Below are 27,239 nucleotides of genomic sequence, written 5' to 3'. Positions count from 1 at the left end.
AGACATCATATCGAAAATGCCCCTCCAAGTGTCTTTCAATAGGACCTGGAGTGGAGGGAGTACTTACTGACAAATATTTAGTCTTAGCTTTCTGTTTTCCAATGATAAACACAAAACATTGCACTTGAGTAGAGGAAGAGGTAGATCTTCAAATCTAGAATCTCAGGCTGACTGTGGTTCCACCAGGGCTCCAAAGGGATATACAAGGGGCCTGATGTGCCCCTTAGGGCAAACCCCTTTGGGCATGTTGCAGCGACCTACAGTGCCTTTATCTCTGATGCCAGCCCACAAAGATGATGTCACCAGGCCAATGGGAAGAGCTGGAACAGGGGCCTCTCTCTTTCCAACGCCACCAGGTACTGACACTCCTTCTCTCCTAAAATGATAGTGACCTGCAGTGCCTTTATCCCTGATTCTGACCTGCAAAGATGATGTCACCAGGCCGCCTGGAATTGCTGGAACAGGGGCCTCAGTAGCTGCAGGGAGCTCTCTTTCCAGCACCGCCAATACTGACACTCTTCCTCTCCCCTGCCTTCATTTTTTCTCTGTTTCTATATTTTGTTTGTTTTTTTCTTTGTGAAGAGGTGGCAAGGGAATTGAGCTCCTAGCACAGATTAGGAGGTTGGGAAACAATTTTATGCTCTGATTGTCTTGTTTAATTGTATCCACAGGAGAGTACACAAAACCAAAATGGTCATGAAAGAAATGGAGTTGAGAAGAAACCAGATTAATTGAATGGAATCTAAACTTGTTTAGGAAGACAAGCACAGTATATCTCCATAGTCTTTAATTATAAAATTAAATGGCAGCTGAGTCTGTCTGGCAGGCTGTCCATAGAATAAGAACTAGACATCCTAGAAGATACAGGAGTGGCCAACTTGTAGTTCTTTCACATGAAATATATGACTTTTGTCAGATTAAGAAAGATTAGGTTCTTACCTCGATGATCTTCTTTCCTGTAGATGGGTGTTGAGGTCCTGAACAGTTGGGTAGTCACCCTCAAACCACGTGTTTGTGCAGAAGGCATCAATTATTTTCTTTGGTTCCGCCTCCTTCCCCAGTGGACTGTACTGTAGCTTCTGTTTGTACCAAAACAACCTATCATCAAAACAGAGAAAGGGGACACGGGGAAGCTCCCTGAATAACTTAAGTTTAGTTCTTCTCTGTAAGTAACATACCTAAAACAGATGACAGAAATATTAGAACATAAAAGCAAGGTGGATCAAACAAGCCACCTACATGAGCGCAACTAGCACTAACAGTTAAGTCATTTTATATCAACTCTTGTTTGTTTCCTGAATTGAAGAAACATCTTTACTCTATAACCCTGCTAAAATAGGTAAATGCAAACTGTTAAGACATACTTGACAGGCTGATTGTCTACTATACTGTAGCATTGTTCTGGACATCACATAAAGGCAAAAGGAATGCTGATGGGTGGGTTTCAGGACCTCTTCATCTGTCTACAGGAAAGATTATTGAGGTAAGAACCTAATCTTTCTTTCCAATGCAACAGGTGTAGAGGTCCTGAACAGTTGGGATGTACCTAAGCAGTCCCTAGAGTCCCAGGTGGGTCAGATGAGCCTGCTGCCAGCACTGAAAACCCAATAGCTGTGTCCAGGTGAGCCAGCACATCAACCTGTAAAACTTTGCAAAAGTACAAAGTTTAGACCACTTTGCTCCTCTGCAAGTACCCCCCAAATGGAGTGCACTTTCAGTGATATCAGGGATTGCTGTCCACTCCCGATACACGCTGCAGATATGGCCATGCAAATCTATCTGGAAATGGACGCCTTAGAAGCCAGCCTTCCCTACCAGCTGGAATTCATCAAGAAAAACAGATGATCGGTCAGATGAAACTCATTGGTCACTTTGACATATCATAGAAGGATCTGCTTGACATCCAACAACTGAAAGATCTCGGCCTTCTTCTTGGACCTTGTCAGTCTGAACATGGGCAGACAAACTTTTTGATTTACATGTAAAGGCAAAATGACCTGCAGCAAAAATGGCAGCACTGTGCGTATTGATAGTTCCATGTCAGTAAATCTGAGGAAAGGCTCTCTGTAGGACAAGGCCTGCAACTCCTTCTCACTTATACAATTGTCACTAAAAACACCATCTTCATGGTAAAGTCTATGAGCAACGCTCCCTGCAATGGCTCATACAGCGCCAAGTCAAGGACTTCAGAATCAGGTTCAGATTCCATGTCAGAAAAGGCTGTCTCACCAGTGGATGCAGCTGCAGCACTCCTTTAAAAAATTTGGATACATCTGGGTGCGCAGCTAGGGAACTTTGTCCATCTGGACCCTAAAGCCAAAAGACCTGCTATTTCCACCTTAGGGAATCCAACTGCTAGGCCCTTTTCTAGGCCATCCTGGAGAAATGCTGGGACTAAGGAAATTGGCACCTAAAAAAGATCCTTGTTTCTGGTATTGCGCCAGACTCTGAACATCTTCCAGACCTTTGCATAGGCAGCGACCATTACCAGTTTCTTTACCATAAGGATAGTTGCCACAACTACGTCTGAATAGCCTCTGCATTCTAAAGTTTTGTGCTCAAGAGCCATGCTGCAAGTCCAAAGTATTCCAGATCCTCCAGGGCAATTGGCTCCTGCGACAGCAAGGTGGGATGCAGAGGTAGCTTGAGGCTCCTTTCCCTTTGTAGTCACACTAGATCCACAAATCAGGGCTTTCTCAGCCAATCAGGGTCTACTAGAATCACCAGTCCTGGGTATGACACTATCCTTCGAATAGCCCTGCCTATCCTGGTCTAAGGAGGAAAAACAAACAACCGGCCTGTCGTGGGCCACTGCTGCACCAAGGCGTCCATGCCTCTGATGCAAGGTTTGTATCTGTCTGGGTTGTCTAACATCTTATTCCTCCCCAAGGTCTACAACCTCTTATGTTCTGCATAAGAGGGACCAGAGCTAAGAATGGGAAAAGAGGGAGTAAGAGAGGACTGTGAAGTAGTGTGGACAAGGCCAAACTCACTCACTTAAGAACATAAGAATAGCCTTCCTTGGTCAGATTAATGGTTCATCAAGCCTGTTCTCACGGTGGCCAATCCAGGTCCCTAGGAGCTGGCCAAACCCCAAGGAGTAGCAAGATTCCATGCTACCGATCAGAGCAAGCAGTGGCTTCCCCATGTCTTTCTCAATAACAGACTATGGACTTTTCCTCCAGGAACTTGTCCAAACCTTTCTTAAAACCAGCTAAGCTATCCACTCTTACCAGAACCTCTGGCAATGCGTTCCAGAGTTTAACTATTCTCCGAGTGAAAAAAAATTTCCTCCTATTGGTTTTAAAAGTATTTCCCTATAACTTCATCGAGTGTCCCCTAGTCTTTGTAATTTTTGACGGAGTGAAAAATCGATCCGCTTGTACCCGTTCTACTCCATTCAGGATTTTGTAGACTTCAATCACATCTCCCCTCAGCTGTCTCTTTTCCAAGCTGGAGTCCTAACCTCTTTAGTCTTTCCTCATACAAGAGGAATTCCAAACTCTTTATCATTTTGGTCGCTCTTCTATGAACCTTTTCTAGTGCTGCAATATCTTTCTTGAGATAAGGAGAACAAAATTTAACGCAATACTCCAGATGAGGTTGCACCATGGAGTGATACAGGGGCATTATAACATTCTTAGTCTTGTTAACCATCTCTTTTTAATAATTCCTAGCATCCTGTTTGTTTTTTGGCCACCACCGCACATTGGGTAAAAGGTTTCATCATATTGTCTACGATGACACCCAGATCCTTTTCTTGGACGCTAACCTACAAGGTGGACCCTAGCATCCGGTAACTGTGATTCAGGTTATCACTTTGCATCTGTCCACATTAAATTTCATCTGCCATTTGGACGCCTAGTCTTCTTGTTTGCTATAGTACCTTCCCATGATTGTATTTGACACTGACCTCTCTCACTACCCATTTTTGGGTCTCCATATCTGTACCAGTTATCAAAAGCTGTTCACTCACTCGAGTTCTTCTTGTCTGTCGTATTACCTTAACATGATTGTATTTGACACTGACCTTATCTTGCTCCTAAGTTATTTGTACTTATACCCTCACCTCTCATGTACAATCTTTTACTTAATTCCTGTTAACCGCATCAGACTTCACGGTGTATTCAGGTATACAAATAAAATTTTATGTTATTAGGTATCAGCCTACAGCAGCAACATTTAGGGGGAGGGTATCACATCTCCCCCTTCCCTTCCTCCTACCTGGTCTGCCACTGCTACTGCAGCCTTCCCAGGCCTGAAGCTGCAATGGGACTCAGCATAATGCACAGCCTTTAAGCAGGCCTATACTAAAGCACTGCCATGCCACATCCCCTGCTCTCTGCAGCATGAAGTTTGCATTAGAATGGGGTGGAAAATGGCAGCACTTGAACATGGGCCTATGTTTAATGCCCTGCTCTGTGCTGAGTTTCTTCTGCATTATCAGCACAGATAGGAGCAGAGGCAGGAGGAATCGCAGGGACAGGAAAGGGAGGAGGAGGAAGATGCTGAACACAGCAGAGCTCAGGAAAGGGGAGAAAAGGGAGATGCTGGCCACCAGGGGAGGAGTAGGGGTCAGGGGAGATGCTAACTACCTGGGGCTGAGATATTGAAATGACTATGGGAGAGGAGCAGGCAAGCGAAAGGAGATACTGGGGGTATGGGATAGAACCTTGGACCACTGGGGGAAAAGGGGGGAGGGGAGAGAAAGAGGTTTGTGCTGCTGTGAAGGTTTGCCTAGGATGTCAGATACCCTTGGGCCAACCATGAATGTGGAATGAGTAGTGGAGTCATGAAAGAGCCAAGGATGAGGGTAGAAAGGTATTTGAAAGAGCATGGTGAAATGCAACAGAGGGGTTCAAGAAATTCATAGGAGAATGATGTGTATGAAAGAAAGCCAAAGGTGGTAATGGTGTATGGGTAGGGGACAAAAAGCCAAAAACAGAGTTGGGGTAGAACTCGGAATGAGGTGATGATAAAGAGTATGCGTGTGAGTGAGATCCGGGATGTTGAAGGGAGAGAGACACTAACACAGCTGATGGGGTGGGGTGGTAAGACTAATAGAGAGCCAGAGGTGATGAATACAGGGGTGGTAACAGATCCAAAAGTAATAAAGGCGAGGGAAGAGAATCCGAGTCAAAGTGTGATGAAGGCAGGAGGAGCAGAGGTCTCACAATGAATAAGAGATGGTGGGGGTGTGGGGGGGTGAGGGATGTAGAGGAGTTGAGAGCAAGAAACATTTGTAGAAATAGATGTATGAGAGCCAGAAGAGAAGGTGTATAAGAGAGAGAGCTGTAGAGTACTGGCAGGAGAAGAAAGAAGGGAAAAAGGGAGAGAAGGATGAGAGTGGGGAGAGAGAAAGAGGGTTGTAATAGGGGATGAGGCAAAAAGAGAAGAAGCGCAGGCAGAGAGAGAAAGAGGGGACAGGATGACAGAAATTGAATGGAGGAGGATAAAAGAAATGATGAGGGCAAGAGGAGAAAGAGTGGGGCCATTGGGGGGACGGGACAGAGAAAGAGTGGGTAGTGGAAGAAAGAGGGCTAGAAGAGGGTCAGCCAGTGGGCTACTGGTGTTGGATAGAGAAATGGGTTTGAAATAGGGGAACAAAAGAGGGACTGGGGGAGGGGGATACTAGAGCTGGGCAGACAGTGTAGAGCAGTGGTCTCAAACTCAAACCCTTCGCAGGGCCACATTTTGGATTTGTAGGTACTTGGAGGGCCTCAGAAAAAATAGTTAATGTCTTATTAAAGAAATGACAATTTTGCATGAGGTAAAACTCTTTATAGTTTATAAATCTTTCCTTTTGGCCAAGTCTTATTTTACATACTGAGGGCCTCAAAATAGTACCTGGCGGGCTGCATGTGGCCCCCGGGCTGTGAGTTTGAGACCACTGGTATAGAGAGAGGAGGCAAAATAGCACACAGTGAGACAGGAGAGGTTATGTTGGGGAAGCCAAGCCCCCTTAATTCTTGTAGGGAATGCTGTGTTGGGGCTGTTGAGCTCTCCTCGTTCTTGGTACCTAAATTATGACACATACTAGAATTCAATTCTCTAAACTTTTTCTGTTTTCTCCTTTTTTCAGCTCTCTTCTTCTAGTCTTTTCTTTTATCATTTTCTTGTGGTATGTTCCTTTCCCCTTTCCATTTATTTTGATATGATGTATCCTCTTATCATTTTTCCGTTTTGTGTCAAGTACATCTATCCATGGTTTTTAATAATCCCTGTGTGTCTCCCCTAATTTATATTTTTGTAAAATTTGTATGGAAAGTGCTTAGGCTTCAATAAGCGGTATACCAAATATAATAAAACTTGAAATTTGCAGAGTGAGAGGTGACATGTTGAGGCATACCTCCCCCTGGTCACTTTTATTGGGAGTGAGGGGTATTATGCGGAGAGTGAGAGAGAGCAAGAAATACTGGGCAGAGAATGGGTACGGGGTGGAAGCATTGAGCAAAATGTCAGGGATAGAGGGAAAGACCCTGGGCGCAGCATGGGGGGGGAGAAGATGGGCAGAGTGTGATAGAGACAAAAACACTAGGCATGTGTAAGAGTGGGAGAGAGAGATGTTAGACTGAATGTGGGGGAAGGGAGAGACAAAAGCACTTGGCAGCATGTAAAGGAGCGACAGACAAACATTCAACAGAGCATGGGGAGTGAGTGAGAGAATGGATGGATGCTTAGTGGGAGTAAGGTGGGAAGATTGAGAAAGGCTGATGAGGGCAAGCTAGGGGAACTGAAAGAGCAAGAATGATTCAGACAGGGTGGGAGAAATGATAAAAACTAGTGGGCTCAGGGAGAGAGGATTGAGGGAGAGACAGGCAGAGAAAGAGAGGGGGTGGGAAGGAGAGAGGGACTGCGTTCCTGTTGGGGACCTTGGCTTGAAAACAGAGACTCTTTGCATTTTCATTCCTTGGCTCGAGGTGAATGAAAGAATGGCCATTCCCGTCTTATCAAAAACTCAGGTCTGTCTGGTAGTCTACACAAGAACGTTGGAAGCCAAATATTCTGGCTTTATAGTCTGACATGGGAAGGTAGGGGTACTAGGTGTGAACTAAATATGTAATCTTTTACCCAAAACATTGGGGTGTTTCCTGCAGAAGACGTTAAAACTGCTCTGGTTAGGGAGAGGGAGCAATATCTTACAAGTGGTCACACCCTGTGGCTGACCTGGTAGCTGTAACTTAGCCTTAATATTGTGGAAAAAGAGAATTGGGCAAGCAGGATGGATTGTTTGTCCTTTTTTCTGCCACCATCCACTGTGTTACAAGTGGAAATAAGGAATGCAAGCTGAATCTGCTCCAGACCTAGACAGTCAGTCCACTATTGTCCCCGTATACCACACCATCGCTGGGAGGGGGAGAAGTGACGGGGGGGGGGAGAAACTTAGCAGGCATTATATATCAGAGGGGGCAGAGATTGAGGGAAGATTTCATGAACTGCAGATATATAAAGCACAGTTACCATGGAAACCCTTTCCTTCGGATACAGCGTGTTTATCAAAGATTGTTAATGGCTCAACAATGCCTTGCTAATGCTGCTGGGAACCAGGACCAGCAGGTGAGCTATGGCCATTTTTTTTAATGTTTGCCATTTTCACTTTGCATAAGTCTACTTTGTGCCACATACACTGTGCATGAACTATAAGTGTATAGAGACAAAGAGAGAGACAGGAGAGCACTAGAGAGACACATAGTCTGGTACAGTGTTCTTCAACCGCCGGTCCGCAGAAATTTTCTGCCGGTCCACAGGTCTATCGGGCAGAAAACAGTGTTCTTCAGCCGCCGGTCCACGGTGCGATCAACGCAGTGCACAAGGCTCCTACGCGTGTCCTGCGCCTGAACCGGAAGCATTCTCTCTGACGCCGCAACATCAGAGGGAAGGCTTCCAGATGAGGCATGGGATGTGCGCGAGGAGCCGCTGCCCACAGCTCTGTGCAATGCAGCACTCAGGGAGCCGGCCCGAAGATGCCGTGTTGATCACACCATGGACCGGCCCGAAGATAACACCAGAGGGGCAGGCCAGAAGGCAAGGCACAGCATGGAGGGAGAGAGACAACAACGGTAGGGGGAATGCTTCTATTTATTTTAATTTAGTGATTGATTTACATGTGCTGTCTGTTCAGGAAGAAATGCATTTGTTTCTTTTCCTCTGGAGTTGTACTGCTTGCAGAGTCTTGCATCTTAGGGTTTGTTTGTAAATATTAGTACTTTTAGTTTTTGGTCCTGCGTTTGCATGGGGTTATCTGTTTACTGGTAGGAATGAATGCTGAAAAGCATACAGTGTGCTTTGTGTATTTTAATTTTGTGGTTAACCATTATGTGGTGTTAATACGATTATATTGTGTGTGTGTTTATATGAAAAATGAATGGAAAAAATGGTGTTACAAATTAGTACTACAGTATTATGGGGGTGGGGTCTGGGGCGGAGATTGGGTGGAGATGGGCACGACTTAGCCCAGTGTTCTTCAACTGCCGGTCTGCGGACCAGTGCTGGTCCATAAAATAATTATTTTATTTCTGCCGGTCCATAGGTGTCAAAAGATTGAAGAACACTTGTCTAGCAGGTGACCACAGATAAAGACAAGAAGGCCTATGGAGTCTGCCTATTTGTGACTGAGTCTTGCGAAGTCTGCCTGCTTTCCAGCTTTAGCATCACACGTATGGATTCTCTGTGTTAATCTCAGGCTTTCTGGAATTCTGTTCTGTTTTTCCTTCCATCGTTTTCTCTAGGCACCCAGCATCTTTTTGTGAAGAAATATTTTCTAATGTTACTCCTGTCTGCCCCCTTTGGACCCCATATCATGATCTTTTGTAGTAAAGGTTCCTTTTCACAGAATCATGTTGGCTTCTTGTGTATTAATTATGCCTATGAGTAATTTAAAGGTAAGAATCATAATCCCCCCTCCCCCATTCCCTCTGGAGTATCCACATTTAGGTCCTTAATTCTCAGTTCATAGGGTTTCTGAGACTAAGCATCATTTTAATAGCCAAAGAGATGGATGGGGGAGGGGTGCAGGTAAGAAAGAGACATACAGAAGGGGAACAGAGAGGATTGTGAAAAAGACATGTAGGAAAATTAAAACAAAGAGAGAAGTATACAGTGGACCTTATTTTTAAAGAACTTTTCAATAAATAAGACTGATAGGTAGAGAAAACGATGCAGGGGTGAATGGGATGTGTGGATACTGAGCAGGTATGTCACACTCATGACTAATGATGGGCCACTACAGCAGCTGTGCATTCACTGATGAGCCACACTAAAATATTCATTCTCTCTATTCTCCCCACTACAGTTACTTAGGAGCCAAATTTACATTACAGAATTAACCAGAAGTTGAATTTAGAATGAGCATTAGATCCTATAATGTGAGCTACACAGAATTCCCTTGTGGGTCTCATGTTTGACACGCCTGATATTAAGTGTGTCTGTGAGTGAAAACCCTACTGCTCAGGCACAGTACCTAATTTCTATATCCTTTATCTACTTTACATCAAAATTATCTTTCTGCCTAGTTTGCTGGCCTTAGAGCACAGGTGTTAAACTCAAGGCCCGCCTAGCCGTTTTATGTGGCCCGCGGTGTGATGCTGCATTTTCATTGCGCCCCTGGTATTATCTTCTGGCCGGCTCCCTCCTTCTCACTGCCGCAGTGTCTCCTTGCGCATCCTATGCCTGAACCGGAAGCCTTCTCTCTGATGTCGCAACATCAGAGGTAATGCTTCCAGATGAGGCACGGGACGCATGAGGAGCTGCCGCTCACGGCTTTGTGCACACTGCGGCAGTGAGGAGGAGGGAGCTAGCCAGAAGATAACACCAGAGGCGGCAATGAAAACGCCGCATCGCACTGCAGGCCGCATAAAATGGCCAGGTGGGAGCCGGCCAGAAGGTAAGACACCCGCCGGAGAGAGGCACAGCATGGAGGGAGAGAAACAACAAAGGTAGGGGGAATGACTTTATTTTCAATTTAGTGATTGAATAGTGTCAATTTTGAGAATTTACATCTGCTGTCTGTATTTTGCACTGTTCAGGAAGAAATGCATTTGCTTCTTTTTCTCTGGAGTTGTACTGCATGCAGAGTCTTGAATCTTAGGGTTTCCTTTGCATATATTAGTACTATTAGTTTTGGTCCAGAATCCTCAGGAACCCATTTTTACATGACAGCCTCAGCATTTTGTACGCACAAAATTATGATTCTTCTCCTCTTTTTACATTTATTTCTAATAATACTCGTAGTTCTGTTGTGCAGTTTCAGTTAACTTCAAGGATAAAAGATGAAATGGTGACTCAGGCATCAATAGCATTGATTTTCTGGCACACGTCCTAAAAATACATTTCAAACCTAGAATAAATTGCAGCATCTCTATTCGCCTCTGTTACAGCCAGTTTTGTAGACCTATTTCTGTATTTAGATATATGTCGTCTGTTCCTTCCGATTCCACACTTAATCACTTCGACTTAGAGAACACTTTCATTTTGACTGGATCATAAAGTACTACAGAGACAGTTTAATACTTCAGAAGCAGGGTAGGAAGGCTAATTTGTAATTTTAGAAATCTAGAATCTGGTGTATTTCACTTACATGTACTTTCATGATTTAAGGCAGGGGTGTCAAAGTCCCTCCTCGAGGGCCGCAATCCAGTCAGGTTTTCAGGGTTTCCCTAATGAATATGCATGAGATCTATTAGCATACAATGAAAGTAGTACATGCAAATAGATCTCATGTATATTCATTGGGGAAATCCTGAAAACCTGACTGGATTGCGGCCCTCGAGGAGGGACTTTGACATCCCTGATTTAAGGCCAAGCTAATGAGATTCATTTTTTAAAATATTTTTTATTTATAGATATTTCAAATATTATAATTTCAAATAATATCCCCGATATTACCAATTAAGAAAAAGGCAAAGTAATAATTACTAACAAGATATGAAAAAGATTACTTCCATCATCAACAAAACAGGAGAATTATACATTCAAGAAAAGGAAAATATTTCATATATATTATTAAGGCTCCTTTTATGAAGCCGCATTAGGCTTTTTTATCACTAGCCACAGCGGTATTAGCTCCAACATTCATAGGAATTCTATGATGTCGGAGCTTTTACTGCCACAGCCAGTGATAAAAAAAGCCTAACACATAAAAGGGGGGGAGGAGGGAGGATTCTTATACCCTCCAACCCAACCAAGTCTATCCATTAGTATCTCATAAACATTTGGGAGAGAGGTTTAAGTCCTGCAGAGCTTCCCAAAGCATCTCCTTGGTGATGACTGCTGGTTAGGAGGGGTAGCACTTTACATCAGAGAGAACATCAAAACAACCAGGATCACAGATGTCAAGTACACCAGGGAATCCATCTGGATAAACCTGGCCAGAGGCAGAGAAAAATGCCTGTACCTTGGTATAGTATACAGACTTCCAAGACAATCGGAGGACAAGGACATGAAATTAATTGAAGACATAGAGAATATCACTCTACGGGGGGACGCTGTTCTGCTAGGGGATTTCAACATGATTGATGCGGATTGGAACACACTCTCAGCGATGACTACTGGTAGCAGGAGGCTATTAACGTCCATGAAGGGAGTACGACTCAAACAAATGGTACTAGAGCCCACTAAGGCCCAGGCGATCCTGGACCTGGTACTTACGAACGGGGAAAGCATCTCGGAGGTCTCGGTGGGAGAAACGCTAGCCACCAGCGACCACAACATGGTATGGTTCAACCTTAGGAAAGACTTCCTTAGATCACAAACAAAAACAAGGGTACTCAATTTCCGGGGCACTGACTTCGCACGCATGGGAGATTTCGTCCATCGGACACTGCAGGACCAAGCTGTTACCAGTAATGTGGAAGCTATGTGGTCAACCCTGAAATCGGCCCTACACGAGGCAACTAGCCGCTACATAAAATCAGTAAATAACAAAGAAACAAGAAACCCCAATGGTTCACCGAGGAGGTCTCGTACCTCATTAAGGAGAAGAATAAAGCATTTCTCTCCTACAAACGTACGGAGAAAAGAGAAGCTAACATAGAATATAGGACCAGGTCTACAGCGGACAAAACAGCAGTTAGGGAGGAAAAACTTCGAGTGGAAGAAACTCTAGCAAAGAACATTAAGAAAGGGGACAAATCCTTCTTCAGGTATATTAGTGATAGGAAAAAGAACACAGACGGGATAGTATGCCTTAGAACACTGGACGGGAATTATGTGGAAGCAGATTCCGATAAAGCCAAACTACTGAATGAATACTTCTGCTCAGTCTTCACCTGTGAGGCACCAGGGCACGGTCTACAGTTGGAGGCAAAGCCAAGCGTGGAAGACCCGTTTCAAAATTTTGAGTTCACACCAGTTGACGTTTACAACGAACTGTCAAGACTCAAGGTGAACAAAGCCATGGGACCGGACAGTTTGCACCCAAGAGTGCTCAGAGAGTTGTGTGATGTCCTGGCGGAACCATTAGCCATGCTCTTCAATCTCTCCCTAAGTACGGGGAGAGTCCCCATGGACTGCAAAACAGCTAACGTCGTTCCTCTGCACAAAAAGGGTTGCAGGGCAGAGGCTGCGAATTACAGACCAGTGAGTCTCACATCAATAGTGTGTAAACTCATGGAAACACTACTTAAACGTAAATTAGACACGATCTTGGATGAGGGGAATCTACGGGATCCCAGTCAACATGGATTCACCAAGGGTAGATCCTGCCAATCCAATCTCATCAGCTTCTTTGACTGGGTAACAGGAAAGCTAGACTCGGGAGAGTCTCTGGACGTCGTGTACCTGGACTTCAGTAAAGCTTTTGATAGTGTCCCACACCGCAGGCTGTTAAGCAAGATGAAATTGATGGGGTTAGGGGAGACACTAACTACATGGGTCAACAATTGGCTAAGTGGCAGACTTCAGAGGGTGGTGGTCAACAGCACCCTCTCTGGAAGTGGCCAGCGGAGTACCGCAGGGCTCAGTCCTGGGTCCGCTTCTTTTCAACATATTCATAGGGGATTTGACTCAAGGGATTCAAGGTAAAATAACATTATTCGCCGATGACACCAAACTATGTAATATAGTAAGTGAAAGCAATTTGCAGGATAGTATGGCGCAGGACCTGCTTACGTTGGAAAGCTGGTCCTTGACCTGGCAGCTGGGTTTCAACGCTAAGAAATGTAAGGTCATGCACCTCGGTAGCGGAAATCCATGCAGAACTTACACCTTGAATGGAGAAACATTAGCTAGGACTTCAGCAGAACGAGATTTAGGAGTAATCATCAGTGCAGACATGAAGACTGCCAAACAAGTGGAGAAGGCCTCATCTAAGGCAAGGCAGATGATGGGTTTTATCAATAGAAGTTTCGTCAGCCGGAAATCTGAAGTCATAATGCCATTGTACAGAAAAATGGTGAGACCTCATCTAGAATACTGTGTGCAATTCTGGAGGCCACATTACCGTAAAGACGTGCTCAGAGTCGAGTCGGTTCAGCGGATGGCCACCAGGATGATCTTGGGGCTCAAGAGTCTCTCGTACGAAGAGTGACTGAACAAATTGCAGCTCTACACTCTCGAAGAACGTAGGGAGAGGGGGGTACATGATTGAGACATTTAAGTACATCACAGGACGTGTCAAGGTGGAAGATGATATTTTCTTTCTCAAAGGACCCTCGGCCACAAGAGGGCATCCGCTCAAACTCATAGGCGGGAAATTTCATGGCGACACCAGGAAGTATTTCTTCACGGAAAGAGTGGTAGATCACTGGAACAAGCTTCCAGTGCAGGTGGTCGAGGACACCAGCGTGCCTGACTTTAAGAATAAATGGGACACCTATGTAGGATCCCTACGAGGGTCGAGTTAAGGAATTGGGTCATTAGGGCACAGACTTAAGGGGGTGGGTCAGTAGAGTGGGCAGACTTGATGGGCTATAGCCCTTTTCTGCCGTCATCTTTCTATGTTTCTATGTTTCTCCAATTCTCTCAACCCACAGGAAGGATCCTGTGCTGTCAACTCATTCAGTTCCCCTACCGAGGTTAACTTCTGTAAAAGCACATTCATTTTAGGTATTATCCCAGCTTGTGGAATAGAAAATACCAATTAAAGGCTCCCCAGCAACAGCTTAGTCTAGTGACTCTCCTCAGCACCATAGTGACTTTGCTCTTCTTCAGCAGTGGCACTTCCTTATTGAGAGGTTGTGGTCCATGATTCAGGGCTCAGCAATGCCCTTTCTTCACTGTTGCCCAGACCAGACATGCCAGATGGGCCAGAAGGCTGGGTCAGAGCAGGACTGGTCAATACCGAAAATCCCTTGAGCATTGTCTGCTTCGGTGGAAGCAGGAGACTGGGTTTACCAAGAACCACCCAAGCTGCACCTTGCCCATCAGGGAAATGCAAGAGAAACTTCAGGAGGGGAAGAACATCTCATGGTACGTTCCACAAAGGTGCCAGAAGAAAAAGGACACTATTGGAGCCCAACTGCCTCAACCTTTGTGATGCTTCAAAGTTTTCACATACTGATTTTTTTTTGGGAAGCTGAAAAGAAATTTGAAATTGTAATGAACTAAGGGCCTGGATGCAGCCATCTCCTGGTTGGAAGGCCTAGCTTCTAGGCTTGATGTCTATGGTGTGCAAGAGCTTTCAAAGGCATTCGAACTGTAGCTGGGTAAACTGAGGCACAGGAAGATAAAAGTGAGGTACAGTAGTAGCAGAGCTCAGATTTTAACTGAAGCTCAGGGAGATAAAGGACCTCATTCAAAAAGGGATTTCCCCATTTGCACATCTGTGGGAAAAACCTTAGGCCCAAATTCTGAATATAGCGTCCTAAGTTGCACAGGCAAATTGGTGGTTAAGTGCACAGCTTTGTAGGCACATTCTATAAAGTAGTGCATGTCACTTCTAGTACGCAAATCTCAAAAGGGCGTGTGGCTGGGGAGGAACATGGGCAAATCACGAGCGTGCCTAAAAGTTAGGTCTACTGTTATAGAACACTTGATCTGCGCACAACTTAGGGAAAGGTATTTTGACCTGGTTTTCCTTGGCCTAAATGGATGTGCCCAAATGTTATGCCACGTATGGCCTTTAAGCACGATTCTATATATAGTGAGTGCCTTTTATAGAATCGCACTAAGTGCCATTCTGATCAGCACTGATTTTATAGGCACCATATATAGAATTTGGGGGTTAGTAAATAAAGCCCAAATTAACATAGCCAACGTCAAGCACAGACAGTGGCAGAGCTGGGGACTGGGAATAGGCATAGAGAAATGGGTGTGTTGGGGGGGGGGGCTTTCCATAAAACTAACTGCAAAGCCATCTTCAAATCTGACCCAGAAATTCTTTTAAGCAGCTTTCATTGGTGTAACCATAAGATTCACGTCTCCTCAGGAAGGTAAATTAAAAAGCAAACTTCCACGCCAGGCCCTAGCATCCTCTGCAATTCTGACAACCTTTAGCTTCTCAAGCAGTGACAGCCTGTGGATTCAAGACAGCTCATTTGCACAGTACAGGATGCTGCAGACTTAACAAATGAATCATCAATCAGCCGTTGAAAAGTAGCATGAACTTCCAACAAAGATCTAGATTTCATGACAACAGCTTTGCATTAGTAACAGCTAAAGATTCAGCCTTTCTTCTGGGGGTAAAGATCACTTATATAATTCAGAAACCCAGAACATTTTGCAAATGCTATAAACACATTATAAGTTAAGGTATATTGAACTTCTCATGGGGCTGAAGTCACTTGAATATTCAACTTGCATTTGATTGCACTTGCTTTGTCTGTCATAAAAGTCCTGTCCTGAACCACTGTCCTGTTTGACTGAAAATAAAGGCAGCCATGGGGCCTTAGCTGCTCAAAGTAACTGGAAATAAGTAGGTGGGGAATGGGTGATTAGGCAAAGAGTGCTAGACTTCTAAAATTACAAAATTAGCCTTCCCATCCCACCGCTTTCCTGCTTCAGAAGTATTCAACTATGTCTGTAGTATTTTTCATCCAGTCAAATTGAAAGTGTTCTCTAAACTGAAATCTGTCTTGAGTTATAGGCTCAAGTAAAGTGTTTTAATTTTGAAGGCTCTGGCTGTATCCAAGGTCAGGGATTATGAGGAAGGGGGAGAATAAATAGGGGAGAGAGGTGTTGATTTCCCTTATCTTAACTCCAAGATTCAATTGATGTCTTCCTGGCCTCTTATAAGATGAATTGGTTTACGGATTTGATCTATTAAAATATTTTCTGCTTCTGATATTTGTTGCTGAGCCTAAATCCAAATTTACACCCCCCACCCCCTTTAACAAAGCTGCATTAGGTTTTTTTATTGCCATCCTTGGCGGTATTAGCTCTGATGCTCATAGGAATTCTATGAGTGTCAGTGTTAATACCACTGCGGCCGGTGATAAAAAAAAAAAAAGCCTAACGCAGCTTTGTAAAAGGAACCCCAGAGAATGGCATAGTGAAGGTGGCATGTACTGGATGGTACAACCTTCAGACTCAACCAGACCAGGGAATTGGCTAGGAAGAGTTGGTACTTTAGCTAGTCACAGTACAGGAAACATAATGGTCTAGTGGCACTTGTCAATGCTTAAGTGGCCTCAGGAAAACACTGTTCAACTACTAATATGGTGAGTGTACCAGAGGCAGTAGAAAACCTGAGTTGGCTTGGGTACATTTGGCATCAACTGGGCTGACCACTATGCGTATTCTATAAACAGCACTTAACTGCAGGCTCAGTTTATAGAATAGTGTTAAACAAGTTTTTTTCCCACAATTTTTTTTGGGTGCTATATACAGAATCTGGCCCTTTGTGTTTAGTGAGAAGGTTGGTAATTGGGAAGTACTAGTGCGCCATGGTACTCTTTGCTAAGCAATTTAGTCAAAATGGAAAACTGTAGCATGATAGCACTGGAAGCGAGCTTAAGAGGTCATCTAGCATTGTAAAAAGACGAAAATGGCATAATTCCTCCCAAGCAATAAAACAATATGATGTCTGACCTAGTGGTCCAATAGACAATCTTTAACCCTTTCAGGACCATAAGGATCGTAGGCCAATTTTTGTGGTTTTGACGACATTTTTATGGTAAAAAGGGCTTGCAGATGCCAAAAAATTGATTTTTTTTGTGAAATATCATTATTTTTTTTTGTAAAAAATCAAACTTCTGGCTTATGGACAGTGTGGCAAGTGAATCTTCTCGTCAATCTGGCAACGACGCTAATGAATGAATGTCGGAACCAGTTTGTTTACATAAAGGCAGTATCATATGGAATCCGTACATATCAAATTTAGAATTGTAGACTATCCCAATCAAAATTTATAGGATTTTAAAGTTATGGGACAAATATGTCCCTTGGTCCTGAAAGGGTTAATCAAAATAGATAACCCCACTAGTGAATAGTACTGTTCCTTATTTATTTACTCAAGGACGATTTAACTGTATTTCAGTTTTCTATTCATTCAATTCTATTAATATACAATTAAACTTAGTTTAATTGGAGGGAAAAAGCCTCAGAATATAGAGCCACCAGCACAACTGATATGTGTCAAACAAATCAGCAAAAATGCCGACTTTGGCTCATACATAGTCATTGGCAAAAAAAACCTCTTATTTTTTCTTTATTACTTTACTTCTGAAATGCTTGTTAATCTCCTTATTATATTTCTTTTTATGATTTTAGATTATTCTCAATCGCATTCTCAGTTCAGAAATACAGATCTTTCCATCTCTAAACTAGGGTCAGCACTACTCATTTTACGTTCAAGATAATGAAGGGAATAGACTTGGTAGATAAAGACAGGTTGTTTACCCTCTCCAAGGTAGGGAGAACAAGAGGGCACTCTCTAAAGTTAAAAGGGGATAGATTCCGTACAAATGTAAGGAAGTTCTTTTTCACCCACAGAGTGGTGGAAAACTGGAATGCTCTTCCGGAGGCTGTCGTAGGGGAAAACACCCTCCAGGGATTCAAGACCAAGTTAGACGAGTTCCTGCTGAACTGGAGCGTATGCAGGTAAGGCTAGTCTCGGTTGGGGCACTGGTCTTTGACCTAGGGGCCGCCTCGGGAGCGGACTGCTAGGCACGATGGTCTGACCCAGCAGCGGCAATTCCTATGTTCTTATGTACCAGCTACACTGTAGCGAAATCATGCAGCAAAAAAAAAAAAAAATCCAGCAATTCTACCCAAATACAGTAGTTCCACAGTGCATGGGGTCCACTTATAGTCACTCCTGTATCTTTTGAAGTGGATCTTCTGCTCTGGAGACCTTTTCTGATATTTTATTTGGGAGGGGGTCCTTAATTTCTTAAATTCTGCCATGGAAATAAGGGTTAGAAGGAGCCATGAATAGTCATCTAGAATAAATAAAAAAAGACTGGAAAGGATGTTAAGGGGTCTTTTAAAATCACAGAAATTCAGGATTAGAAGAGACCCTGAAAACATATTTCTCCATGAAAAGAATGGTAAATATATGGAACTGCCCTCCAGTGGAGGCTAAATCAATAACAGAATTTAAGAAAAGCACAAAAGATCCAAGGTTGCAAAGGAATTAGTGGAAAGCCAGGGATCAATTGGGGGGTCTATGGCACTCCAACAGGAATGAAACTGAGCAGACAACATGGGGCTTATGCTCTGTATGTTGCATCATATTCTGTTACACTAATCATCCCCCTTCTGCCAGCAGAAAGTATTGTACTTACACCATCTTGAAAAGGATGTTTAGTAGAATCAGAAAAGGGGCTGGTTCAGTAGCAATGCTCTGCACTTCCGTGGAGAGGAAACTGAATCCGATTCCAGGTTAGCTCTTCTAGTCTCTAAGCTTATGAGAGCTGGGGACGCTGCAGGAGAGAGGTTTCCAGTCATAGTAACATACATAGTAGATGACGGCAGATAAAGACCCGAATGGTCCATCCAGTCTGCCCAACCTGATGCAATTTAATTTTTTTTGTTGTTTCTTCTTAGCTATTTCTGGGCAAGAATCCAAATCTCTGCCCGGTACTGTGCTTAGGTTCCAACTACTGAAGTCTCCGTCAAAGCTCACTCCAGCCCTTCTACACCATGTGGCAATGGTAAGACTGGATGTAGGGCCAAGGGCTGCAGAGTTCTGAAAGAAGCCACGGTGCGTGGCCCTCAGCCGAGGACTGTTGTGGCAAACCACTGGACTAAGGGAATTGTGAATACAGGCTCACAGCTGTAAATCCCAGGCTCGGTTCCTGCAATCCCCTCCTCCATCACAAAGAACCATAAGAAAGATTGTACAGCAATGGAACACAGTTCCAGAAGTCCTCCACATTCAGCCTGAAAGGGACTTCAACAAATCTTTTAGAGCAGGATGTACGTGCCTTTTAGTCCGAGGACCACATTAGAGTCTCCATCCAGGTTAGGATGTGCATTCAGTTTGTTGGTATGCCTTAAATTTACTGCACACTAAATGAATTGAATGCACATTAACCTACCCCCTCTTTCACTAAGGCACACTAGCCGATTTAACGCACGCTAAACGCTAACGTGTCCGTAGAACATAATGGATGTGTTGGCATTCAGCACGCCTTAGTAAAAGGACCCCTTAGCAAATTATAGCTGTTAAAATTTTTGTTATGATACAAAAGTATGGAAACAGACTGAAAAAAAAATTGTTCTAAAAATTTGGAAAACTGTCCAAATGACAAACAAACTAAAAATATTTGCCATGGGACCGTAGGTTTGGTGTGAAGGGAGGGTAATGAAGATCTCAGGTACTTTCTCAGGTAAAGTACCCATGTCTAAGACACTCTCTAATCCCCAACTTGTCCTGTTTGTCTGTCTGATTAGACTGTAAGCTCTACTGAACAGGGACTGTCTCTTTAATGTTTTAATGTACAGCACTGCATACGTCTAGCGGCACTATAGAAATGATAAGAAGTAGTAGATATGTAGTAAGATCTGAGGAAGGAGGGGGGGATCTCTGGAAGTCAGAGGAGCAAAGGGGACAGTCCCCTTCAAATGCTGACAAGCCAATGATATCACTACTGGCTTGACAATGCAACTTGTTCCAGACACACACCTCTTACCACCACCATTGTGGGCTGTAACTCAACTCATTTCTGCAGATTGGATTAAATACTCCCACGGGCCAGATGTGGTCCCGAGAGCAATGGATTACTCGTCCTTTCTCTAAAATAATAGAAAGATCAGGCTGCACATTAACCCCTCCCCCCCTTTCATTCTCCAACAGGTCACCTCAGTTTAAGCACCATTTGTACACTTACGCATGTAAATTTAGTATCACTCCATAACAAAAGCACCACACAAGCCAAGAAAGCTAGCTTATTACTTAAGTGAAAGAAAAGCCTCAGACAAACAGAGAGGTGTACTTACACTCTTCCACCAAAGCATCATAGGCAAAAAAAACTTTTGCACGAGTTTAAAGATAGCAGGTGGGAGCAAAAAAAAAAAAAAAAAAAATAGCCTAGAATGATTAATGGTAAAAACCACTGAACACAAACAGGCCAGGCCGACAATCGTTTTGTGGCCGGTAACCACTGCTTCAGGGTCTTAGCGCCAAATCCAGGTAATCAGTACGCAGATCCTAACCGCTGCTTTCAACTTGTCCTCCCAGGAAAGCTCAGAACGGGTTACAAGTTTACATACATAACAAAGGGGTCCTTTTCCTAAGGCGGGCTAGCCGTTTTAACCCTAACATGCCCATTTTAGTCTATGGACGCGTTAGCGTTTAGTGCGCGGTGAAACGGCTAGCACACCTTAGTAAAAGGACCCCAAAGCCTGGAAAAATATGCATCTGATAAGTCTGTGAATATGAAAACTAACAACAATGTTGTACAGTAAAACTTCTGATTGAGAATTCCACTCTTCCTCTTTAGCACTTCCCTTAACACAGCAAAGAAGCAGACCACATGTATTGGGGATTTGAGAGATATGAGCCTTTCTAGTGAATAACCTTTGGGAAGAACATGACAGCTCGTTTAATGACCAAACTACATTCAGTTCAGCTTTGCCCATCTGTTCTGCCCCTAATTATTCTGGCATACATACAGTATACATGGCATGCATGTGAATCTATTCTGTGAGAGCAAACAATACCATGGGGAACGTTACATTATGTTCTCTGCATAATGAGATTTCCAGCTGGGATAACTCACACACACTAGAGTTACAGTAAATGATAAGAAACATATATACAGTCAAACCTCGGTTTGCGAGTAACGCGGTTTGCGAGTGTTTTGCAATACAAGCAAAACACTCAGCAAACTTTTGTCTCGCAAACCAAGTGGCCACCTACAAATTGTAGCACCCAGCAACTGACACCCAACAGGAACACACCCCTCGCCACGTCCTCCCAGTTCCTTGCCACCTTTTGGGTTGTGGAACGAATTGTGAGTCTCTCTCTCCCCCTCTCATAGAACTCCTGAGGTACTGTGATATATAAATACATTTTTATGTTAGGTTGTGTTATACTGAGACTCGACCTGCTTTGTAGACCCCCAGGAATTTGTGCACCCCTGCTATAAAGTATGATAGCCAGATGGAGCCAGTGGAATGAGGTAGGCGACTAGAGTCATGATTCAAGCAAACTTTTTGTCCCAAATACTATCATCCACTAGGATGCTTAGAGGATCAAGGCAGAGGTTTACTTATGACGGCTGCTTATCATTTTTATAGCGCTCCGCATTAAAACATGTAAGAGCCGAACACTCTCCCCCCAAAACAAAAAGGCGTTTCACTGCATCTAACATAATTTGCACACACTGCTCCCATTGTAAGCAAATCTGTCTCATTCATTGTGAATATTTATTTATTTAAAATTATTTGTAGCCAGCCTATTTACAAATCTAGACCGGGAACAATATAACATACAAAATCAGCAAATAACAAACAACAAAATGCAATAGCAATACATTGAACCTTGGTTTACGAACATAATTCATTCCAGAAGCTTGCTTGTAAACCAAATTGCTCGTATATCAAAGTGAGTTTACCCATAGGAAATAAGGGAAACTCGCTTGATTCGTTCCCCCCCCCCGAGAACCGGCATCGATCCCCCCCCCCACTCGCGAACGCCCCCCTGTGCAAACCGGCATCCCCCGCCAGCCCAAACAGAAGCCTTACCCCATCTGGCACCGGCACGCAGCCCCAGGACGTGCCAGTGCTGGTGAACGAAGAGCCTTCCTGTTGCCTGGGCCTTGAGCATCTGCACAAAATCTCGGAGAGAGAGCGAGAACCAGAAGGCCTTGAGCATACGCAGATGCTCAAGGCCCAGGCAACAGGAAGGATCTTCGTTCACCGGCACATCCTGTGGGCTGCATACTGGTGCCAGATGGGGTAAGGCTTCTGTTTGGGCGGGCGGAGGATTCCGGGTTCACGTGGGGGGGCGTTCACGAGTGGGGGGAGCGATGCCGGTTCTCGGGAGTGGGAAGCGATGTTCGCAAATCGAGTCAACGCTCAGTTTGCGAGTCACGATTTGCGAGAATGTTTTGCTCGTCTTGCAAAACACTCGCAAACCGCGTTACTCGCAAACCGAGGTTTGACTGTATATATCATAAAACATCCGAACATCTTTACACAATCATAAAATACATCTTCAAAAAGGCAGTTCAAAGCAGGTACCAACCACATATCCTGAAAATCCAACTGGCTGGGTGTATCTGGAGGAGTGGGCTGAACGTGACTTAATCAAAACAGACAAACCCAAGCCCTGATGCAGAAAGTCACACGAGCGGCTGAGCACACAGCTTCTATTGCAAGATTAGCGAGAAACTACTCCGTGGAAATGCAGTAAGCTAATGTGATGCAAATTCAAAGCATGCATGACTTGTGTGCTGTGCTAATCGGAGAAAGCCTGTCAGACACATATATGCACATAGGTTCTGCACCAAGAGCGGCTTCGTGGTGCGCATGTTGGAAGAAAATAAAAGCGCCAGCACATCTGCGCATAGCAACTAGCCTCCGAAACATTTCTTGGACACAAAATCCCTGCAAGGCTAATAATATTTATGAACAGAACAACATGCGCAGATGTGCTGGCACTTTTGTATCTTCCAATATGTGCACAGTGAAGCCGCCGTTACCTCCATACACAGGAGCTGTTATTTCTATGACTGCATAAAACAAAATACTGGCAGGAAACCCCCAAAAACTTGGAGTAAATTCTCTCGGCTAACCTTTCTATGCTGCCCCACACCTGGCAGTGAATTACCATGCAAATTAACTTCTGCGCTGAACCTCTTTCTGCATCCACAGTATTGATGTGCTTCTGCTCAGGGTAGCTTTCTGCATCAGCCCCTGTGTCAGTCCAGGTTTTACCCCCGTTGCCTTGTAATTCCTGCCTATCTGAGAGAAGCTGAAACGACTTACAAGTCAAAATCATTAGTGGGGGGGGGGGGGAATCAAACAAGGCCTGGCTCAGCCTGCCCTTCTGACATGGAGCTATAATGTCACTTTATCACTGTATCATATCTCCAATAACAGCTTGGGATTTCAATTCACACCTCCCTGTATTTTGGGATAATGTTTAAGCTTATTAAGAGTTTTAATTCATTTGGAGAGGATCTGCCTAGCTCATTAGGGATGCTGCTCCACAGCTGTTTTTAACAAAGGGGCGCAATGATTGGCATTAATTAGCATTAAGCTGTAAGGAAAATTATTACAGGACATCTTGTGGGGGGGGAAGGGAAGCAATAAAAACATGGCAAGCAGCCTACTCTCAAAAATCCCGTGCATCCTCTTATAGAAGTGACACTTGTTCTCCAAGAACCTTGCCCTTACTGAAAACATCTTTGCACAGTGGCAGCATGTCTCTTCCTGTACAGTCAATGCTTGCTACAGAATAAGATCACTGCCCTCATAAAAGCATCCTTTTTTTTTTTTTTCCCTATGGCAATAACTTCTGTTTCAAGATCATTTTCCAAAGTTTTTTTTCTTGGTTGTTTGATTTGAAAATCAATAAATATAACTATAAAAATTTTTTTTTAAAAGATCATTTTCCAAAGTTTTTTTCTTGGTTGTTTGATTTGAAAATCAATAAATATAACTATAAAAATTTTTTTTTAAAAAGATCATTTTCCACCACGGGCCTACTACCACGTTCTCGGGATATTTTCATTTCTACAACAGAACATCATCTTTCTACTTTTCAGCGTGGCCCTCCTGTCACATTTTTAATGGCGTCCCTTAAGCGCATCTGCAAGAGGGTCCCCCCCCTCCCCCCATGACTTGAGGAAAAGACGGGATTAGTGACGGGGCCGTCGATCACTCCGCGAGAGCGGTGCACCTGCTTACCTCGAACGTGGCTCAGCGAGGCTCTGATCTTGGCTTTCAGCTGGGGCTCGCTCACCCCCTCCGCCAGCACGAAGAGAGCGTCGAGGCTGCTTTTGACTCCCTCGTGCCTCCTCACCTCTGCCCGGATGGCTACCGAGGTCTGCTGCTTCTGGGTGTGCATTTTCCTGGCCTCTTGCCCCTCATGGCAACGGGCTTGGCCAAGGGACGAGCCTTGCCATTACGCCTAGCGCCTGCCTCCCCCCCACAAATAACTAGAATGTCCTTTTCGTAAGTTTTAGGCTTCAGCAGAGTCTGTTAGGCAGCGTGACTTCTCTCTTGCCTGGTAGTTCTCTTGATTCACTCGCCACCACACTTCCTGAGTGTCAAGTTTCAAAGCCGCAGTGCTGTGTGTTTGTGTCTCTCTCTCACTCTCTGTCTTCACCTGAATTCATTTTGACAGCAGTGAGGCACAGTATAGTGCTGCACCCAACTTTGGAGGGTATTTTAGAGCAGGGCTCTCAAAGTCCCTCCTCGAGGGCCGCAATCCAGTCGGGTTTTCAGGATTTCCCCAATGAATAGGCGTTGAAAGCAGTGCATGCACATAGATCTCATGCATATTCATTGGGGAAATCCTGAAAACCCGACTGGATTGCGGCCCTCGAGGAGGGACTTTGAGACCCCTGTTTTAGAGCAGTGGTTCCCAACCCTGTCCCGGAGGACCCCTAAGCCAGTCGGGTTTTCAGGCTAGCCCTATTGAATATGCATGGAGCAGATTTGCATGCCTGGCACCTCCATTATATGCAGATCTCTCTCATGCATATTCATTAACCTAACTGGCCTGGGGGTCCTCCACTCTAAAACAGTGGTTCCCAACTCTGTCCTGGAGGACCACTTGGCCAGTCGGGTTTTCAGGCTAGCCCTAGTGAATATGCATGTGAGAGATTTGCATATAATGAAGGTGCCAGGCATGCAAATCTGCTCCATGCATATTCATTAGGGCTAGCCTGAAAACCCAAGTGGGCCTCCAGGACAGGGTTGGGAACCACTGTTCTAAAAGACCCCAGTTATTTTTAAGTTTTGATTTAAACTTGTTCTTTTTTTTTTTTTTTTTTAATCTGTGCCCTCGAACAGAGCAGGAGGCTGAAAGTTGCCTATCATGTCATATCTGGTGCAGGGGTTATAGCTGCAACCTCAGCACCCTGGGGTTGTGGGTTCAGGCCCTTGCTGCTCCTTGTAACTCTGGGTAGGTCGCTTGGCCCCCCATTGCCCCAGGTATATTACATAGATTGTGAGCCCACTGGGACAAACTGGGAAAAATGCTTGAGTGCCTGAACAAATTCATGTAAACCGTTCTGAACTCCCCTGGGAGAACGGTATAGAAAAGTGAATGAATACATATCATGCATTCACATAGGAGGGAATTCTCTATTGATAGAGTGTGTTCTCATTATCCATGTGTTCCATATTCATGGATTCACTTATTTGGGCAAAATAAAGTTTGTTTATGTTTATTAGTATTTATATACCGCTCTTCATTACAACATCAGTGCAGTTTACAACAAAATTAAGAAAAGGAAGAGAAGGCCAATAGTTAAAGAATATTTTTATTTTTTTTGTGCAACCCAGTTTTGCTATTCACAGGCATGTTTACTTATTCACGGTCATGCACAGTATGTTCCCATCAGTGCTGTAGCCAATCAATTTTGGGAGGGCCTGAACTCAAAGTGGGTGGACCTCTCTTTCCCTTCATCCCCCCCCCCCCAGCTTGTGCAGCAGACTCTCTCTCCCTCCCTTCCCATCCCATCCCCCAGCCTGTGCAGCAGATTCTCTCCCTCTCTTTCACCCCTCCCAGCTCATGCAACAAATTTTCTCTTCCCCCCCCCAGCCCATGTACCATTTCTTCAGGTTGCTTGCAGTGGTTCTTACATGCAGCCAGTGGCTGACCCGGAAGCTTTCCCTCTGATGCAAAACACAAACGTGTCAGAGGGCAGGCTTCCAGGTCAGTCACCGGCAGCTTATGCAGACCACTGCTGGCAACCTGTGACTACTGGGTAGCCGGGCCCAAAACCAAACTGGGTGGGCCAGGCTCGCCCAAGGCTACACCCCTGGTTCCCATGAGGATGCATATATTCATAGAGCTGTGAGTGAATATTGTTGCACCAAAAAACTGCTTTTACAAAAAGCAAAAAAACAACAACAGTGCATAGAATACATTTATAACATGCAGAACAGTGGCATAGCGAGGGTGAGAGGCAACCCTCTCCTGCCCTCTTTTCCGCCCCCCCTCCCAACGCCACATGCTCCTTCCCCATCCCCCCCCCACACAGAAAGCTTCCCTTCCCCCGTACCTCTGTAACATTCCTGGCGCTAGCAACAACCCCCAAGCTGCGGTGGCACCAATTTCAGCTCTTCCTCTGACATCACTTCCTAGGCGTGGATCCAGGATGTGACGTCAGAGAAAGAGCTGAAGCTGGTGTGACAGCAGCTTGGGGGTTGCTGCTCGCACCAGGAACATTACAGAGGTATGGGGGAAGGGAAGAGGCGCATATGATGGCAGTGGAAGGGGGGGCAGAGAGAAGGACAGGTGCCTGTGCCCTGACCAAGACGGTGCCCAGGGCAGACTGCCCTCCTGCCCCCTTACTAAACCACTGATACAGAATATGTTTAAATCTTTTTTATTAGAGAACAGATACCAGTGATACAAAAGCTAATTCACAAACTTGTTCCCGCTAAGCTGCGTTGGCCTGCGCTCGCGCACAAAATATTACATCGCAGCGCAAAGTTTCTCTTCACAGCGCACACACGCGTCGGTAAGGTAAGGGGACGCATTGGGGGGATTGCACTTCCCCACAATTGCCATGCTTCGGTTCCTCTTCTTCTTCCTTCCTTCCTCCCCCCCCCCCCCCCCCGCGGGACCCTGCGGCACCATCAACTCTTACTCCCTCTAATGTCGGCCCTGCAGCTCCAGACTTCCTCGCACCTTCTCCCCTCCCCTTTGGATCGCTATTATTTTAAATGTTATA

The 27,239-nt window shown here is 44.6% G+C and overlaps 1 protein-coding gene across 4 annotated transcripts in view; it reads right to left on the bottom strand.

Annotated features, from left to right (window-relative positions):
- Positions 1-24,729, bottom strand: part of AGAP2 (ArfGAP with GTPase domain, ankyrin repeat and PH domain 2) — a 526,417-nt gene extending 501,688 nt beyond the window's left edge. Inside the window, exons 1-2 of one of the 4 annotated variants that reach the window (XM_033938399.1) lie at positions 24,238-24,367; positions 940-1,098 (exon numbers count right to left, since the gene is read on the bottom strand). In XM_033938399.1, coding sequence (XP_033794290.1) covers positions 940-1,027 — 88 coding nt within the window. In that variant the 5' untranslated portion in view covers positions 1,028-1,098; positions 24,238-24,367. Of the gene's footprint in view, positions 1-939; positions 1,099-24,237 lie in introns of those variants that run through there. The other 3 variants (XM_033938398.1, XM_033938400.1, XM_033938401.1) reach the window with 3 other exon arrangements.
- Between the last annotated feature and the right edge of the window lie 2,510 nt (positions 24,730-27,239).

The sequence above is a fragment of the Geotrypetes seraphini genome, chromosome 3, assembly GCF_902459505.1.
Source record: "Geotrypetes seraphini chromosome 3, aGeoSer1.1, whole genome shotgun sequence".
NCBI classification, from domain to species: Eukaryota; Metazoa; Chordata; class Amphibia; order Gymnophiona; family Dermophiidae; genus Geotrypetes; species Geotrypetes seraphini.
This window is presented reverse-complemented; position numbering and strand designations above follow the sequence as displayed.